The sequence below is a fragment of the Plodia interpunctella genome, chromosome 21, assembly GCF_027563975.2.
Source record: "Plodia interpunctella isolate USDA-ARS_2022_Savannah chromosome 21, ilPloInte3.2, whole genome shotgun sequence".
Taxonomy (NCBI): Eukaryota; Metazoa; Arthropoda; class Insecta; order Lepidoptera; family Pyralidae; genus Plodia; species Plodia interpunctella.
The window spans coordinates 5,774,486-5,795,459 of NC_071314.1; the positions used below are offsets into that span (position 1 = coordinate 5,774,486).

Here is a 20,974-nt window from a genome sequence, read left to right on the forward strand (position 1 = left end):
TCAAGAAATAGGTTTAAAAAATAAATACCAAGAAAACTAAAACTATGCATGTAACAAGAAATAGTACTTCAACACAACAGATAAAACTAAACAACAAGACAATAGAACTAGTTGATAAATTTACATATCTAGGCAGTATTATTAGTAATGACTCCTTACACTGTACATCCGTTATAATAGCTAGAATATATATGGCGAAAAGAGCATATGATTGTCTTGAAAAAAAGTCTCATTAATTTATTTTTTATCTTATTAATTGCCATACAACGCAATACTCCAAACACATGTTGTGTTTGGAGTATTGCGTTGTATGGCAGTGAGGCGTGGACTTTGCTAAAGAAGGATCGAATGCGTTTATAAGCTATTGAAATGTGGTCCTGGAAGCGTATGGAGAGAATTAATTGGACAGATAAGAAAACAAATGAAGAACGTCCTTTTTTCTTTGATTTTGTCTAGTACACAAGATTAAAGAAAAAAGAACGTTATTGAAAGCAATAGAGACAAGAAGGGGAAAGATGTTTGACCACCTTATACGACACGGTAACTTTATGAAATATCTGATTGAAGGAAAAATCGAAGCAAGAAGAGGAAAAGGAAAGCTAAGAAGGGCATTCCTAGATGAAATAAAAGAGAAGGCAGATGTCGTGTCGTATAGGGAGGTGAAATCAATGGCTGAGGACAGAATTAGATGGAAAATTCTCCACCGAACCGTTTGTTCTTGAACAAAGTTCTTAAATTAATTGATGATGATGTAATGGAAAATTTTAATTTTGTGTATGTAAAAGAAGAGATCTCAGAAACATTTGATGAAGTAGCAAATAAACTGCTTACAAATATTACTCCATCCAATTGTATTGTAAAAGACACTAAACCAGCCGTGAAAATTTCAATAGAATAAAATGCCGAATAATTTATTCATTGTAAAAAAAAACAAAAGTGAGAAACGATCAGTCACCACACAATGAACTGTAATACGGACCTCTAAAAGCAGTCAAATTCTACCCAAAAGTTGGCAAAAAATTCAGCGAAGATCCCATCGGAGGCGGTCGAAAATAAACAGGGAATATTAAAAACGGACGATTTTAACTCCACTTTTCCTTGTCAATTTCCAGTGATGGGAGGTTTAAATGTGTTTTTGTGTCGATAAAAGTCGAATGATGACAGTAGTTTAGTAGTATTTCTGCGTATGCATATTGTGACCACTTTATTTCATAGGGAGTTTTAATTTGGTTTTTTATCATATACTAAAACTCACAAAAACCGAAACAAAATAAATTGCTGACTTATTTTCTTACAGTTGATGATCTTACAGAGATGTAATGGTCATCATGCCGGCTACACTGGAGGTTCCGGGTTCGATCTCCGGTCAGATCAAGATGGATATTTTTCAGATCGAGGCTAACTCAATCTGTGTGATTTGTCCCTATATATATATATATTTATATAGTAATTAACAATTCTACTTACAAATATCACCTTTAGCCGCCGTTAAAACTCTCTTTCGTAACCAGATGCTATTAAAGATTTTATCATCCTTTTGCTATAAGTTAGACAATTTTTGTTATCATCAATCTTCGCATAAACCCAGTAGGTATGCGTAATATAACCTTGAATGTCACATAGGTGCTTTGACACAGCAGCCGTTTACATGACCTTTCATGTCATATCGATAAATCGCTCGTCCCTAGTAGGCGCCGTGATGTCGAGTAAAATCGAGCACTGGGGGAGTCAACAGCGATTATTGATCTTACTAATGTGGCTACGAGAATCGAGCGATTTGAATCGAGTGGTTTGACAATCGACGAGTTTGGAACATACCTGAATAGAGTGGTTTTCGCTAATTGCTTTATATAATTAATAACTATATTATTGTATTCTTTTCATTCTGTTGGAGGCTATACTTTTTCTCCTTTATTGTGTTTGTACAATAAACATAATAATAATACAATAAACACAATAAATATAAACATAATAGGTACTAATATTACAAACTTTTTCACCACCACATTCACAAATGAAAAAATCTTAATCATAGCAAAGCCTTATTAAAATATAGTAAGTACATAGTTTACTCTAAGCACTAAGGGAATAAATAGCTGTCGAAAAACCGTCATAATTTTTGACCTTAAGAATTTGCGTTATTGAATTCTTCACAACAAAGTTTAACTAAATAAATTTATCTATACAAGTACGTCCCATTTTGTCAAATAGAAATAGATATTATTAATACTTGTAAAATTGTGTTAATCAAATATATCACTAAATAAATGACTATTAATTGTAACAAATATGTATTTATTTTACAAGCTTTTATTAAGTTTCACTTGTCCCAATGTTCGCTCGTCTGTCTGTAATATAACCTAGATTTCTCCTACTTCCAGTTGTCCTACAGAATTGTAATTTTCCACGTCGCTCCAGTTTCCATGACATTGCATCATTATGATAAGCATGACCTGATGGAGCACCCAGGATCGGCAACGAGGGAACTCCTCAACGGTTTACGGCACGGAGATGGGTTTATTTTCAGGCGTTTTATCAAAAATGACATTTTTGTAAATAATTTGTTACCTACACTTACTGATCTAGGTTCTAATAGGTATAGACATACAGAGTTCATAAAACGAAAAAGACGATAATATCGAGTATTACCTAATATTGGAACAGCTTAGAATGACGTTTGGAAGTAATAGTTCCAACTTCTTTTCCAATTTTTTTTTTCATAGGTATTTAGAGTAGTAGGAACTTAAGTATTATAATAAATAGTTTTCTGCTTTTCCTATTGTGCAGTCAATACAATTAGGAAATACACGTGAACTTTAGAGTGCCATTAATATAATATTATTATTTTTTTGTTTCAGATGTAAACTGTGCCACATACATCAGTGGCATTTGAAGGCCTAAATCAAATTTAAAAAAAAAAGTTTTATAAAATTCAATCGAAGTGAACTTGAATTAAAAACGTATACATTCAACAAAATAATGCACAAGTGAATAATATGTGGTGAAGCAATTGAAAATATAATCACAAATATTTAATAGATCTAATATAATTTTTTCAAATAATTTCAGTGAATTTAATTCTCTATTTTCCTTATGCAATCTATGGTCCGTGTTTTTACTGATACCCCTCATAAAAAGGAAAGTAAAATATAAATAAATAAATAATGAAGCTAAGCGTGAGCGCGTTCCGTGCGCAAGCGACGGCGCACAAGAAGATTCTGACGTCATCGTACCAGCAACACTATGGCAGCACCGCGGCTCCGCCCTGCCCTCTGCAACATACCAATTTTACTCCGACGCAGGTGAGTTAATAATTATAACTATTTTTTCTTGTGACTAGAGGGCAGTAAAATTTTTTGCACAAACAATAAGCAAAAAGCATACCTTTTCATTCGTAGTACCATATTTCTTTTATCTATGGCAGTTTTACCACTGTATATTATATTTTTCAAATATAATCATATTTTTTGCCAGTCTGAATTATAAATACTTATTTAAAAAAAGAATACTCATTGCTGTCAACATTGATGTAACACGACGGAATTGTGTTTGGATCTGTCTAAATGACATTTGTATGCAGCGATGTTCATATTTATATCGACTGGGTTATATATAATTCCCAAGAGGAATGATTTTGAAACAATTTTTTAGGCCGGGTCTTCAATTATGTACTTTTACTTATAAGTTCAAACATGGAATTACATTCTTTCGGATCTGGTGTCGTATAAAAAATATTGCATTTCTGTGTTGTATCTCTATCTTACCATCAGAATTATTATCAATATTCCTCGTCAGGGCGTAATTAATTTAACTTTCATAATGCGCCAGTAGTCAAACTGCTCGTCCGGCATTCACATTGAGCGGTGAAACGCGGTTCAACACGTTGCGACTCTATGCGAGATTACGAAAAGAAAGATTAGCTGTTGCCCGCAGCTCGACTCGCGGGAACCTATATTTGACCCTGGGTTATTAACGATATCTATATTACAAATTTCATCATAATCAAACTTGCGGTGTAGTCATGCAAATGTCACATTAACATAGCAGACGTTTACATTTACATTATACATTACATAACGTTTATATTATTAGTTTCGATTACGGCGACTACACACTACAGCACCGGCCACTCAAATCAATACAATTTATAGAAGATAATCTAGAATTTTATATTTCTTGCTTGTTTCCTACGAATAAAACTCATAAGTACTGCACCCATTTTGTTGAAATCTGGCACAGCGATAGACTAGAATTACAGGAGTAGCAAAGGCTGTTAAGACTATCTACAAAGTCACGGATTGTGGCAAGAAAATACATATGTTTGTCATGTTAGCATCGCGCCGCGTTATGCTGCCAATGCGCATTTGTCGCCCAACTAGGGCCGGTCAGTTATTGAATTTTCTTGGACACGCACGCCAGAGTACGCAACTACGTGACTATTGTGTTTATTGCAAGTTTGCTTCTCATCTTATATCATCCATTACGACAAGCTTTTGCCCTCGACTTTGTTTTTCACCCACGTTATTTCCTAGAGTAGTTAAAGTAGCATTAACTAGGACTTCAAAAAAAATGTTTACAATGAAATTAGTTTAAGTCAAAATTAATTTATTTCCACAAAATATAATATGTAGATTTGTATTACATACTTAAACTAATTACTTCAACGAAATAATAACGAATACATACATAATATCAGGCTTCTTTCCCATGAGGGTAGGCAGAAACTAGGGATTTCCACTTGCAACGATCTTGACAAATCTCACTCGCTTCATTCATTCATCAGTCTTTTTATGCATTGTCGCTCGCATTGGCGTTATTTTATCTACATGGTCAGTCGATGGTACTGAATAACTTTTCTTATGGAAGCAACCTAGAAATCGCTAAGAAAAACATCACCTGATTCATAAATTTTCCACAAGTAAGGTATTTAAATTTGTATAAAATATCTGATTTTTTTTCGCGATTTCGGAGTTACCCCCATACTAAAAGTGAGCATGTAGACAAAATATTGCTAATGTATAAAAAGTCATTCTGTATTGTGAGTGCTTCTAATATTATCTCCCTTACAATCCGCAATCTAGTCGATGTGTGTTTTACGAGGTCGATAATTAAAAACTAATTTTACCATAGATTTAAAAAAGGTACAAAGGTCGTCTGCATGGGTACCTCACTCTCATCTGTTTCTGCCGCCAAACAGCAGTGCTTGATTTGTTGTGTTCCGGTTTGAAGTGTGAGAGAGGCGGTGTGATTACAAGATACAGTGTGAAAAGATTCTAAGCCACAAAATAGGCAACGCGTGTGTTACACCCCTGGTGTTGCAGACGTTCATAGGTTGTGGTGACCACTTACTCACTACTACTATCAGTATCACTTACTATAGTACTTTGTAATATAAAAAAATGAATAAATAATAATAATACCAATAACATTATTATCAAATTAGATTAAGCTGTAAAGTAGGTGCTATTCATATTGGAAGCATTTAGCTCTCGATAGAATTTAATCCTCTTAAACTGAAAGCGGGATAGTTTTCTATACGTTGCAATTGTTATTATTAATCCTATCCAACGAATCCTATTATTGTACATGCGAAAGTTTGTGAGGATGTAGGTACGTGTGTATGTTTGATAGTCTTTCACGCAAAATCTACTAGAGAGATTGTTATGAAATTTGGTACGGGCAGAATATTACTTGGAAAAATACATATGGTACTTTTTATCCCAAAATTCCCTCGAAAGAGAAGCTTCGGGGCGCAGCTAGCTAGATTTATAGGTATTTGATATGAGTTTTTCCTCTCTATTTTAGTACTAAATTTCACATCAGATGACATGATATCCTAAATTTCACGAGATCGTATTTGCGTTAGATCAACATCTTTGATTCTCAATAGAAATCATAGCTCAACTTTCTGGTCACGTAAATGGGTGCCGTGTAACCTATATAAATCACGTGGTAGGTTAGGTATGTCTGTCTACTCCATTTCAATGTAAATGAGAACTATAGCAGAATCTAAGTTTCATGTTGTGGTGTTTAGATCCGCCATAGAATAAGACCTATTCCATATCCTCCCTTGGATGTCGTACGAGGCGATTAAGGGACACATAGCTGTGGATGTGATGGCGGCTTGTTATTTTAACGCCAGCTCCACAATGTCACCGAGCTCAGACAGACGCCGACAAGAATGCGCGAATATTGCGTATGTGTGAGTGCTTTTAATTAGCGCAATGAAAGATCGGCAATGTATACCGAATCGAATGTCGAAAATGGTACACTTATACAGTACACAATAACATTATAATATAATATAATACATAAATAAGTAGGTACATATATTACAATAGTTTTTCTCAATCTATATTAAATACAAAGTCGCACCGAAAAAGATCAATCGGTCGAAGCATTCGATTGAACTATTTCTATTAAGATATATCATGAAAGCAATAACTGTGTTAAACCTTTAATAAACTTACTGGTCAAGATTTATGGAGGGAACTTTGCGCTGCGTGAGAATTAGGCTCCATATTGCGTATAATTTTCTTCTCAGTAACTGAAAACGCCTAGCACCCTATTTCTACCCTCTCACCAGTTATTTAGCACACTTCATACAGCGTCGGGGCTAGGAATGGCGGCTTTAATTATCTTTAATTGCCCAATTTCTCGTTTCATTGCCCTGGGCAGCGGTTCAGCGACTATTGTGACGAAAGAGACGTATAGACGCACTAATTGCTAGGCTAAATCTATTTCGGAATATTGTCTAGTTAGCTGTTTTGTGACGTGCGGTTTCCGCATTAGAATAGGACCACAACTTTCCCGAGGATTTTCCCGATTTGACTGTCGGAGCCAAGTGCAGTTTAATTAATATCCTCTAGTGAATATCGTGGGTAAAAAACGCCATGAAAGCTGGTAAGCTCCAGCATTCCCGAAGAGGGTTGACGTCGGGAGGCTGGTAATCAAATCACAGGAAAAAAAACGTGTTGCACTCCGGGAGTGCCGGCAGAACTGAAAACTTGAATATTAACGTTGTGCATTTTTGTCGTCTTACGAATTTTCGATCAGGGTCACGTGTCCTGGCGCGAGTTTAACATTTTTTACCCATCACAAAAAGTGCACAACGCTGCGCCGCTAAAGAAGTTTTCACTTCAAAATTTTCATTTTTAAGTAATCGATCGCTTCGGTTCATCAAAGTCGTGATTGAAGCCAAAATTACACAAAGATTTGATATTTTTTCTATGAGTTGTGAGTTAATCTATGGGATGAGATGATGATGATAAAATAAAAAAAGAATATAGAACACCGATGTCAGATTTCATTTAAATCGCCTAATGATATCGAACCATGGATTTAGTAAATACTTCATAGAGTACCAAATAATTCCATGCAACTTACGATTGTTTTTCCATGGCGATTTTTACGCCAATAAAGTAAACAATAGTCTACTATTGTGCAGATTTTCATAGGACATTTCATTCCCTCGAAAGCAAGTGGTGATCTGTCAAAACTATCATACACAAGTCACATTGGTATACGAACGTACATATATTAACGTGAGGATCCGAACCTAGGACAATTCGATCATAGAAACTTAAACACACGACTAGAATTTCATTCAACTTGGTAATAAAATGCCTGATTTGCGCACAAAAGAAGACCAAATGCGAATCCCTGAAACCCTTCGAAAAAGCAACCTTTATCTACTGCGATCCAATTCTAGTTTCAATGATCAAATGGACTTACCATTGCCATATAAGTAGTGTAATAAAATACTTACAAATTGACTTACCATAAGTATAGTATCATAAAATACTTACAGTCTGTCTTTAAAGAGTATAAAACGGACTTTTAATGGACAAAATTTTTTTGCCATTGCAATACCAAATCTAATGAGCCCCTGAAATTTCTGTACTTACACGAAAATGAAGTCTGAGGACAGCTTGTTAGATTAGAGGTATTACAAGATTGGCCCTCGTTCGGCGTAGTAAACTCGTAGCCGTTAGACGATTGGGACCACTATATAACCGCTGTCCGAGCCACCCAAGCAATGTATCTAAGGGTGAATTTCACGAGCGTTTTAAACTCCGCCGCGGGCTGTCATTAGTGTTTTTTAAATTGGACCATACACAGTAATCAATTTATTTATCCTATTTTATAAATAAGTAAAGTACTGGTACAATGTTAATTTTTAAATGATTAATTTTAAAAAATCTTTATTAAGAAAAAATATGCGACACTATGTGCGAATGTGTGAGTTACATTATAACGCTACACGCCGGGTTTAAACGGTCAAGAAATGCACCCCTGAATGGATTTTATGGGACCGTGGTGGTTGGCGATTATCCATCCATACAATAATAATATACTAATGCATACTAATATAAGATTTGTATTTTTGATTGTTATTGATAATTTTAAAAACTACTAGGCCGATTTTGATGAAATTTGGGCCAGATATAGGCGAAACTTTCAGGAGTGACATAGGCTACTTTTTATATGGTTTTACCCGAGCGGGTGCTGCTGGGGCGAGCTGTTAGTAATATTATAAAGAGAAGATTTACATTTTTGTATGTATTGAAGAAACTCATAAGCAAAACTACTGAACTGATTTTGATGAAATTTGGCACAGATACAGACGAAACCTTCAGAAGTAACATAGGCTACTTTTTATATTATCATTTTCCCCGGACGGGAAGGGCCGTAGTATATACATATTTTTGAAATGTTTAGATTAGAATCATTGTAAAAAATAATTTTATTGTTTGTAATAAATTAAGACATGTCTTTTCTCAAAAAATAGGTGCTTATTACCGCAGTTCTAATTTCTTGCCTTCCCAATCGCCTACCGACCCGTAGTAAATGCCTACTTGACGCAACCGTGGCGAGTCGATCATTTTGGACGAGAGCCCAACATCACATCTTTCCGGTTCAATCTGGTATAATCTGGCTCCCGATCCGGATTTAAGTGAAAACGTTTGCTTTTATCGACTAAAATTTCTTTTCTGTTATAGATTTAGCTAGCATTGTTACAACAACATATGAATTTATGATATTAAGGGGAAGCATTGCTGGTTTTAGTGTATTTCACTTTTTCCTCGGCTACATAATCCTTGTCATTATTTTAGCAGTCCAATATTATTTTATCGATTCTTTTGGCATTATTTTGCAGAACATAATATACTTATTAGTTTTTCAGTAATAATATAGTCAACTTTTTTACTCATGTATAAGTAGATAAGTATGTAACAGTGGTTGTTCTCCATTCATAACGTGACATAATACCTTCCTCATTATACTCTTCTTATTCAACCACAAACAATAAGGGTGGGTTGCACCGTCAATTTGACGTTAATTTTAACGTGCGTAAAAAACGCGACATTTTCTCTAAACGTCAGCGGCACGCCGGTTAAAATCAAGGTCAAATTTGACGGTGCAACTCACCCTTATTTCAATTTCAGTACATACGTTGTTGTGGCCAAAACGATGTTTTGTTTTCCATAATTTCATTCGATCGTTTGGGCTTCGGCTGGAGTAAGGATTTTTTTTTTTTACAAATCAATTTTGGGCAAAAATACATTTTTGTATGTATGTGTAAATTTCAAACGCGACAGTTTTCGAACCGTTCTGATTTTGATGAAATTTTGTAGTAAAAAGTTATGTAGCACCTGACAATAGAATATTTAAGTTCGCGGGGCAACAAAATCGGTTAAGTCGTTTTTGAAATATTCATAATTTTGTAAATTGCTTTTGTGTTCGCGAGGTTTTAGTTCGCGGCGAACAACTAGTTATGTAGAGTATACTCTAAACTCTAATAATATGATGAGTGAGATGAGTTATAAACTCAATATATTAACAGGTCGAGTTAGATCCCAGTTTGATATGAGCAAAAAATTGGATAAGTCATCATAAGCCGAATACGTAATAATTTGCGGTTGGAATGACCACAATCAAGTCTCGTTCAATGTGAATCGCTACAATTAATTTCCAAGTAGTTAGGTTGTCTTGGAACTTTGCAATTACACTGCCCGGTTGAATGGAACTGCATTTAGGGCAATCGCACGACACTGAATAATTGGAAGAGTTGATAGTGTGATTGTATTGGTACTCGTCGATTCTCGTCTATCTATACAATATATATAATAAAAGTGTAAATACTTACACTTTTATTTTTTATTTTTAGCCTATACAGGCTATGTCTGTAAATAGGTGATATAAGATAAGCTTGATAATACATACAAACAGACAAACAAAAATTTTAAAAAAATAATTTGAATTTCTATTATTCTTTTTAAGTGTCCATCTATCCATTTCAGTCTTTGGACTTGATTTTTACTATTTTATTTATAGAACTAATAGAAACCAAAACATTTTTTTTTAATTTTAATCTATCTGTCTGCCTGTACGTTATTTCGCGCATCACGCAAAAACTACTGAATTACAGTTAGCTGAAAATCTAACTTAAAATCTGCTCGTTACTTTATTGTCTTTCTAACTCTGTATATGCTTAGATCTTAAAAAACTGCTCAACGGATTTTGATGCGGTTTTTTAAATATATAGAGTGATTCAAGAGGAAGGTTTATACGTATATAAGATAACATGCATAGTATTGCACCGCCGCAAATAATATTAAACTAATTAGTGAAACTGATTTACACCTAAAATTGTTAAAGACATATATAACTAATCAACGTTGAATCATTCATAATACCACTAGTTCTGTATAAGAATTCTCCTTTAAAAATAATCATCCAAATCGCGACACGAGCATACCCTTATTAGGAAATTATACAAGAGATTTCAGTCGAGTTATTGGCTCATCTAGCTCCGTTTGTCGGGGACGCAGACGGATGGGTGGATTAAGATCTCCGTTCTGTGTTTGTTTTTGACAGCTGAGGGTGTGCTTGAATTAAATACCTTACTTTGTTTTTATCTTGATGACTGGCAGATTTGTGGAAAGTTTGACTATTGAATAGGGCTGGGTTCTGAGAAAAATTAAGTTATTATAAGTATTTTAGATACTTAGTACTTGTCTGTGTTTGTTTTGTGATATTTTTCAAAAATGTTCATGTAAATCTAGTTTAAGCTATGTAGGTATAACAAAACTACAACATAATCTAAATCATACTTAGGTATATTCCACTCAAAATAATTTTATTGATCTAGTAACTAACTATACAAGATTTTGCTAATCCTAGTTACCCTAGTTACCTCTATTGAGCATTTCATTCGTTTCTTTTTCAGCTAAATGGCGTCGGAGTTCAAAGGTCCGTTTTTTTTTTGTTTTTTTGTTTTTTTTCAATTCGCGTGTACTTCAGCATCCTTATTAGCCAGAACATTGTAAGTGTAACCTTAATTGTTTTATGTTATATTTCATTAATTAACAAGCTGATTTTTTATTATATTACATTAATTAACAAGCTCTGGTATAACTAATAAAGTTAGTGTAACTTTGAAGAAAAATTAGTAAAGAAAAAAGACTGAAGAAAGAAAAGCAGAAGACAGAAGCGGTGCTTTGCTCCTCAGGGCATGCAGGCGAAGGAATATGTGCATCCCACCGGTACTCTCTCGCCTCCATGACCTGAGGAACTGGGCTGTATCAACAGAGGAAGACCTGGAGACGACCGGCAGACCAATGAAAAGGAAACAAACATTATGACAAATATTATATTATGTCTTATGATGTTTAATTTTCAGGAGAGGCATTTTAGCCTAGTGTGGGGCAATTATAAGCTGTTACATTACTGGGTTTGTTTAAAAATGTCATTTGTTATTTCCTTTTGCTTCGATAAAAATATTTGTATGGTTTTTAATGTGAAACAATATTATGAAATTGAAAGTAGTTTAGTTTGATCCCACCGCTGCCACCAAATTTTGAATAAAAATTAACCTGTACAAAAACTCGGTCTCACCTAAGCATTTTTCTGGTATCTTCCTCAGCCAAAAAAATTGGAGTCCAAGATGCTTTTAGCTATTATTTCTTCTCCATTTCACACAGTCTTCGGCATCCCTAGTAGTCAGACAGCATAGATGAAATTGACTATCCAAAATTGAACCGTAACCTGAATGTGAAGAAAATATAAATGATCACGTATCATTTATATTTTCTACCTGGATATCAAATTTTGTATTTTTTTTTATTTATTTGTTTATCTGGCACATCAACACTTAATTTCATGGATAAACAAAAATAAATCCATAGATATGCACAATAATTAGAAATCTTCAATTATTAAATTTACCATCGGCCGGCTGGCAGGGTCGCCATGTAAGGATACGATTGAATATTTTTTATTTATTTCTTTATTATTATATAAATCTAATCTTGTATGTAAAATCACTAAGTTCGTTGTTGACAGTACATAAAAAATCTGCGTGCGCGTAACGAGCCTAAGTACATTATTTACATAATATAAATGTACACTATATTCACTTATCAATCCCTAAAAGTGTAATATGTCCTCCCCTGAGAGAGCACATTTCCTCTTTCCTGAGTTTCCGACGGCTTTTGTACGGGAATTCCGTATTTAGTACGGAATATATGGAGTAGTACGGTAAGTTATTAGTTATCGAACTTGTATTTAATAGCTCGTTATTTAATAGTTTCGTTTTGGGGTTTCGTTGACGGTTAAAAAAAGTAGGACGTTTTAGGTTTCCGGCGTCGAACAGCAAAAATTTTATGTCCGTATACGTCCGTGTATACGTTCGTATATCACAGCAATTTATTAAGTAGATAGATTTAATTTTCTTCTTCTTCTTCTTTATAAGCTTGTTATTGCTAAAAAATCCGTGATCTATACAAATCGCCTAAACGCATGATATGACTTTTATGAATATGACCTACCTACCTACATGACAAGTAATCGCATATACACTAGTAGACTTGAACTGTCAACCAGTGTGCAGGTTTCCAATTAAAAAATACGATGGTTCCAGATCTGTGATGGTATAGAACCAGGTTAAAAACCATCACCCATTTCAATGTAAGTATATAAAATGAGTGATTAACTAGTTTTTTTTCTCGGTTAACCGGGTAATTACTCCCGATGCATAGAACTGTGTCTGAGCACAAACTCATGTGTGTGTGGGTAACACACACACTTCCAAACGTTTGGTAAAATCTAACACTGGTCTTTGAAAATATATTGGAAAATTCGAGACTTAAAAAATATGGTTATAAAATCCCAATGCCTATTTCCACCATCATAATAATCCGGCCTGGAATCCAGCGTAAATAGTCCTTATTTAATGCCAGTAATTTTCGTTCTAAGGCCCTAGATTGGATATTTGCATTTATAAGGGTCGGTCGGAGGTCCAATCTACCACTATTCGAGGACCAATTTCAATAAATTATTCTTAAGACCCTGGTTCACCTGCTTCTCCAAATGTTAGCGCTTTTTTAACGCTGATATTCGCAGTGGGTCTTAAAAATTGTGGAAATGTTTTATTTATGATGTAATTTTACGTTACTAATGCTTCTATTTTTTCTACCGTTTACACAGCTAATTATTATATTTCGTACTTCTAGAATTTGTTTCATCATTTGCTGATAAAGTATCAGATAGCCTAAATGTAACATATCATACAGATAGCGTTAAAAATTATTTTTCACAAGTGTTAGATATATCTAACAGGCCAATCACATCAGGAAGATTTATCTAGCAGTTAGTTTACCTGTCAAATTATTTATTTATATGTATAATATTTAGCAGTAAAAGTTTTGCGGAAGTACTCAAACGAAAATCGAATTCAAACTTTTGGCGATAAAAGCAGATATGGTAGTCCACATTGATTTGTGGTTCTATAAATTATAAATTTAGACAGTTCGGAACTCTAAAATAGATCATTTTAGATATGAAATATGTACGTAAAATAGATATGAAATATGTATGTGAAATAGGTACGTAAGATTTCATTTACCTATGGTTTGGAAAAGATTCAAGTCTAACAGAATAAGTACTTTATATATTTTGTATAATATAAGTTAATAAGTCCTATGACAGCAGGATGAATACATGCATTGGAAATGAGAGCGATAGAGACAGATGTATTATTTCTGTGATTATTTCAAACTATTTGTCTTCTTTCATAGACTCAAGTTACCCATGAAATTAGTAACGAAGTACTTACTAAATCCATGATTTTACCATACATTTAGAAAGGGCCCCGCGCGCAGGCCCGTATTTATAACGAATAGTAGATATATGGCTTTTTTACATTGATCCAGCTGAATCACTGGATCCAGTAGCTGGATCAATGTATAAAGGTCGATTTCCATTTATCCAAGCAGAGCTGGATAAATGTAAATCGACCTTTTTAAAATTAATTAGGGTGAAATTCGAACATCTGTGAACCTACCTAATTTTTTTTCTTCCCTAATCACGCTTTACCTTCTCAATCAATCTTTTTAAAATTTGACATACATACACATAGAAAAACACAATCTTTCATACCGGAATAAGGGAACTGTTTCCGGAAATTTTGTATGTAAATTCTTCTTCTTTTCGAATTTTTTAAATTGCAGATGTCAGATTATAAGTATTCAAGTTGCCAAACTGTGTACCTATATTGTTGATATGTAGGGGAAGCCGCAAGCAAAACCTTATTTACTTAGTACCAGCCAAAGGAAAAACATCTAGGCGTGTTTTAAATCTAAAATTCAACGAATGTTTAATGATTTCAGTGCCGAGTTCTAATTAGAATCGACGTGACTTATAAAATATTCAAAGGCTTACGGGGATTAGTTTAGTCGAGTGTCGATAATTTACTGTTGTTATTAGTGTTATTTGTGATGTTCCACGTTATAAACGGACGCACGAAATAAACGCGGGCGAAGTTGCCGGTAAAAGCTAGTTTTTAAATAAAAGAATATGAATACAGTATCAATATTCATGACAGTGTCGATAAGGAGATACCGTAGTTTGCTAACGAACTTTGTTATTTAGCATGCAATCAAAATTTGCGTTGACTCAGAACAAAATATTTATAAATTATAAACAATTTTTAATGGACTACAAGGAGACATTTAACTAAATTATAATTTAAACATATATGAAGTAATAACTGCGCATCGGCGCTTGGCTCCCTTGGGAATTTTGGGATAAAAATTGACACACGTGTTATTCCAGGTTATATTCTATCTGTGTACCAAATTTCGTATCAATTCGTCCAGTAAATTTTGCGAGAAAGAGTAACAATATATATACGTTACACATACACACACATATATACGTATTTACATCCTACATCCTAACAAACTTTCGCATTAATCATATTAGAAGGGTAGAATTTGCAAGTAATTTAAAACAAAAAAAAATCGCGTGACTATACTGTTATATATTTAACAATAGATTTTTTATAAATCTATGCATAGTCCCAGTAGCCGTAGAAAAATATAAAAAAAAAAAATTAATCCAGCGATTAATCCAGCGACATTATCAAATAAAAAAGCCGCATACAAATCGGTTCACCCGTTGATGAGCTTCAGTGCCACGTACACAGACAGAGAGACACACTTACCGACCGGTGTGTCTCTCTGTAAACTTATAACACCCCTCTTTTTGCTTTGGGGTTTAAAAATAGAGAAGTATTACTGAATTACGACAAAGAACCTAACATATCTTTACATATATTACGACATACAATTCTCTATAATATTAGACATAGAATGTCATTCTATCTGACCGGAAAGGGGTCTCATTAATTCTACAGTCTTATTCAAAGGAACCTTTGTACAAAGTACAGTAAACCGCAAGTCTACCTGCCCAAACTCAGCCAATTAGGTGCTATCATTATCACACAAACGCCCATTATGGCAAACGGCCATTTACATTCAGTCATTCATACGAAGATATACATACAAAATGACAATGTTACTATTAGGGTGAGTTGCACCAGTCACCTTACATTAATTTTACATGCGCGCTGCTGACGTTTAGAGAAAATGGCGCACGTTGCGATTTTCCGCGCATGTTAAAGTTTGACGTAAAAATTGACTGGTACAACCCACTCATAATAAAGGGGATATAAGGAGATAAATAGATTTTGAAACAGTTGGTGTTGGCACAACGAGTGCGTTTTGTAATATTTCAGATTGAACAACGAAATACTTTTGTTGTTTGTGTTTGACATTTGATTTGGTTATATCCAGTACCTATATTAACAAATACTATACCCACATGAAAAATACTTAACAATACTATAAGGAGCCCAATGACGCAGTGGTCAACTTGCTTGGCCTGTGATAGTGGCGGTTAAGACACTCTCACAATGGTCGGTGATTGGATGGCGTGACCAAAATTATCTTGAGCTCTTCAGAAGACACGTAAAGCCGTTGGTTGCAGTCGTTAAAACCCGCCAATCCGCAATGGGCCCGCGTGGTGGGTTATGACCCAAACTCCTAATCCATCCGTAAGGAACGCCAGTGCCCCAGCAGTGGGACGTTTAAATGGCTGTTGATGATTGATTTAAGCACTTTGCGTCGAGAGAAAATTGGATACCAATAGTCGAATGACCACCCATGAAAAATTTTGTGGTCACAAGACGATGTCATTTTTCATAAAAGTGAAAAACTACACTCAGTCCGTTGTTTGGATCTCGTCCCATCATCCATAACTGAGACAAAAAATATTATTGATAGCTTGCATCGTCTTTGCAAAATAGAGGTTTGGGATTGTTTATGGCAGCCATTTTTTTCTCCAAAACTGTCGGCGCTGCTTTCACGTTATCTAGTGCTTCGGATTTCAATACGAACAACCTACAACGCTATCGATCCATCACTATATTAGATTAGTTCGAGAAAAGAATCTAGAACATTTTCGATGGTGATTAAAACAAAGTCCTTTTTATTACGTTTTTATGTTCTCTGTAGTATTCTGTTTGGGTGCCATAAAAATGAAATAAAATATTTTTTTCATAGACAACAGAAGCTTCCTGTTAAGGTCTGTGTCGTAAAACTCATGAAAAATGTAATGATACACTTGTCACTTTTTCTCATTCTTGCGTATTGCCGATTTCATTCGAAGTTGTTACATTGCGAAGGCGGCAGGGGTTAAAACAGGTCATAGGTACAATGTTGAAAATTTTACTTTGATGACCTGTCTAATACCAGCTAGTTGATTATAGAACCGCTTGCCGGTCAACCCTCCTTAGGAATGGTATTGTTGCCTATCAGCTAGCAAGTTGATGTGTCCCTTAGTCACGTCGTACGGTATCGTAGACGATATGTAGTCTTAATAAGTTATAGCGCGTTTATTACCAATCTTAAATATTGCATGTAAGAATCAGTGTACATTTAACTAGAATTCTATTTATCCTACATTGATCTCTATGAGAAGTCTTCCGATGGAACTCGTACGAGAGTCTTGACAGATGATAGGTAACAATTGAATACTATAGTATTGTTCCGGTTGTAAAATCACACATGAATATTAAAAATGTTAAGGTTTATTTTTTAATTCAGGACATCACAACAATGCAACGGAAACATGCGAAAATAAATTAGAGAGATTCCAATAAAAATAAATATCTTTAAATTATTTTGAAACATAATCGTTTGCCGCCATCTGTGCAGAATTTTCCGAACTAAACACATTGGCGAGGAAAATGGAGATTCGTGGTGAAAATTGGAACTTTTTGTTTCGCTTTACGTCCGTCGTTGGACAGTGTGGCGCTACTAGTGTTCAATTTAATAAAAATAAAAATAAATTGATATTAATAACGACGCGAGGGTTACTTTTTACTGATTTAGGTACGATGTTTAAAAGTTTAAGAGCCATGCCCCATTGCTACGTCGCGTCCACGTAGCACATGGTAAGCGGCAGCGTTGTGCTCAGTTGTTTTCCCTATATTTTGAAACTGACGTACATCAAATCTTCAGACAATTTTTGCGTTGTCTGACAACGGTAACGAAAACATGGCTCATATTCGTAAGCCACCTATGTCAGAGTCTTTAGGCAACTTGAGTTCTGAAATCTTACACCAATGTTATCAATAAAATAGCAACTTCGGTAATATTAAAAGATGTTTTTATACTACCAAACATATTGCCACTTGATAAAATAAATAAATATATTAGGACAAATCACACAGATTGAGATAGCCCCAAAGTAAGTTCGAGACTTGTGTTATGGGATACTAACTCTACACTATATTTTATAACAAATACATATATAGATAAACATCCAAGATCCGGGCCAATCAGAAAAATATCATTTTCCATCATGACCCGACCGGGGATTGAACCCGGGACCTCTTGCTTCAGTGGTAAGATCTTTACCACTACGCCACCGAGGTCGACGGGAAGCACCGCAGCCTACGAACTAGCAAAACTGCCTCTTTCATCCATCAAACAGGAACACAACAATACAAGCTCGACTGCTTGCTTAAAACAATAATCATTTTGGCAGAAGATAGATCGCTCGAATTTTCTACACTAAGCCGTCACACCGCAAAACTTATGGCATAAACAAATTCCTGAAAGTTCATCATTCACGCCATTAATTTGCGTAACAATTAAAACTTGAAAGCTGAAAGCTGCTAACGCGTCGCTAACAAAAGCTATTAATCAACCTGTGAAACCACATGTTTACACATGTATTTAATAGCGTAAATAAGTGTGTGTGTACACGTCGTAGAAATACAATTTATACAAAATATTGGCACAGCATATTAAATAGTACTACCTATATGGTCCAACTCATAGATAAAAGCATAATGATCTCACTACTCCGATGTCTCTACTTAATAAGAAGTGGAGACGAAAAATTTGAAAAGCGGACTCCAGGCTTCTGACCCTGTCCATGTTTTATCATTATTCATTCTAATAAGGTCGCCATATAACTGAACAAGGCAATTCTTGGCTCTGTTTGCCCTTTAAGGTATAAAAATGTGATACTGTATTATCCATTCACCCTAGAATTATCAAGACAAGTCATTCCATTTTATCAACGTGGAATTCTAAAGTTCTCTCTTATACTGAATGACAGACAGATGACCAAAGAGATACTTGACAAATTGAAAAGTTTCATTTTCTTGTCAAACTTGTACAGCAGCAGCGACTTTTTTACCGGACTAGATATCCTTTTTGTTCATTCCTAACTAATATTATAAATGCGAAATTAAGTTTATGACCTCTTCACGCTCTATCTACTCAACCAATCTTCTTGAAATTTTGCATACATGTAGTTTGAAGTATGGAGACGGACATAGGGTACCATTCATCCCGGAAAGGGCTAAAACAGTCACTACCTAAAATTACTATGATAGTGCGACTATACAAAATATAGGTAAGTCTATCCTAAATAACTCTTGGTTCCTGCCATTAACGTTACCAGATGGCGCTCTGAAATTTTAATTGCTTTGGAACTTTAATCCTGTAAGAAAAAGCTGGGAAACGATCTGTAACGATTCATGAGAATGAATTGTGATTTCCTTTCTCTACTACACAGGTATAGATATAGAGCGACTGCAAGCACTCAGAATAATCCTACTAATTTTATAAACACAACAGTTTGTGAGGATTGTGTATGTATGTATGTATGTTTCTTACTGTTTCACGCAAAATTTGCTGGACGGTTTGATATAAAATTTGTTACACGGGTATAATATAACCTGGAATAACGCATAGAGTACCTTTTATCCCGAATTTCCAATGGGAGCGAAGCTCCGGGGCGAAGATAGTACATAATTTAATCAATGATTAATAACTTTATCAGATAATCTCTTTTTGAGAACTATCTTGTAACTCTATAAAGTGAAATCAAACTGTAAAATGTTTATAATTGGAAACATATTTTACTTTATAATTGGCAGCTCCAGAACTAGACACGGCAAAGTCCTACAAATTTTGTTTCAAAACAAAGTTTGTGAAAGCAGTGCATTCAACCATTAGGTTGCATAAAGCTGATACACATTTGCAGGGAAAGGGTAGATGACAAATTTTTATTTTGAAGACTATTCAAAGACCCTTATGTTATTAGAAAGACCAGTGAAAATGACGATACTTTCGAAGATATGACAGAAATAAAATCACATTACACAAATGGACTCGACCAAACGCTCCATACTGAACTTCTAACGCGATGTCACGATCATATAATTATATCATACTAGCTGCGCCTCAGGTCTTCGCTCCAGTGGGATTTACGGAATAAAAATTACCCTATGTATTATTCCAGGTTATTTTCTACCCGTGTACCAAATTTCATAACAATCGGTCCAGTAGATAATGCGTGAAGAGGTAACAAACAAACTTACTTCATATACATACATTGGGGTACTTTTATCACGAAATTCCTAAAGGACGAAGCTACTACAAGGGTCTGTAAAGACTTAATTTAATGAGATCTTCGACTTTAACTTCGTCATTTATAGTGAAAGCCAAATTAAAAGAGATACATTAATCTATCTATATATTTCCAAAGAATATAAATGAGAATATAAAATGTTATAACGAAAACACAGAAGATACCAGTAGTTGAGAACAATGTGTACTCGTGATACGCAGCACGGGCAATATAGCGCAGGCTAAACTTTGTCTGATGGTAAAGGTTCGTCTACACTGCTTGCTATTTTGATTTATCCTTACAATAGCAGCCCGGTCCCGGCTTCGCTAGAGTAAAACCATAATAAAACTTTCTCAGAAACCACCCTATATAGATAATCAGATTTAATTCAAAATACTTAATTGAAGTTCGAACCATCAACAGTTAAAACGTGACATTAAATTCACGTTTTAACTGTTGATGGTCCGAACGGGTTGAATTTTGAAAATTCCTTTCTTATCTGAGCACTCTCATCGATCAATTGATAGTAACGTTTCATTAAGTGAATGCATTTATCAATTTTATTTTATACCCACATGCAAACACCCTATTACGGCTTGCGAACCACCATTTGTCACAGAGTACAATATGAAGCATGCAGCTTTACTATGTCAAGCACTGACATTGCACCATAATCCACAGACTGGTTAATCCACGTCGT

At 34.7% G+C, this 20,974-nt stretch overlaps 1 protein-coding gene across 7 annotated transcripts in view; it reads left to right on the plus strand.

Moving 5' to 3' along the window:
* Positions 1–20,974, plus strand: part of LOC128679094 (uncharacterized) — a 232,604-nt gene that overhangs the window by 118,312 nt on the left and 93,318 nt on the right. For all 7 annotated transcript variants that reach the window (XM_053761090.1, XM_053761094.1, XM_053761086.1 and 4 more), the window contains exon 2: positions 2,859–3,302. In XM_053761090.1, the coding sequence (XP_053617065.1) occupies positions 3,165–3,302 (138 nt within the window). In that variant the 5' untranslated portion in view covers positions 2,859–3,164. The remainder of the gene's footprint in view (positions 1–2,858; positions 3,303–20,974) is intronic.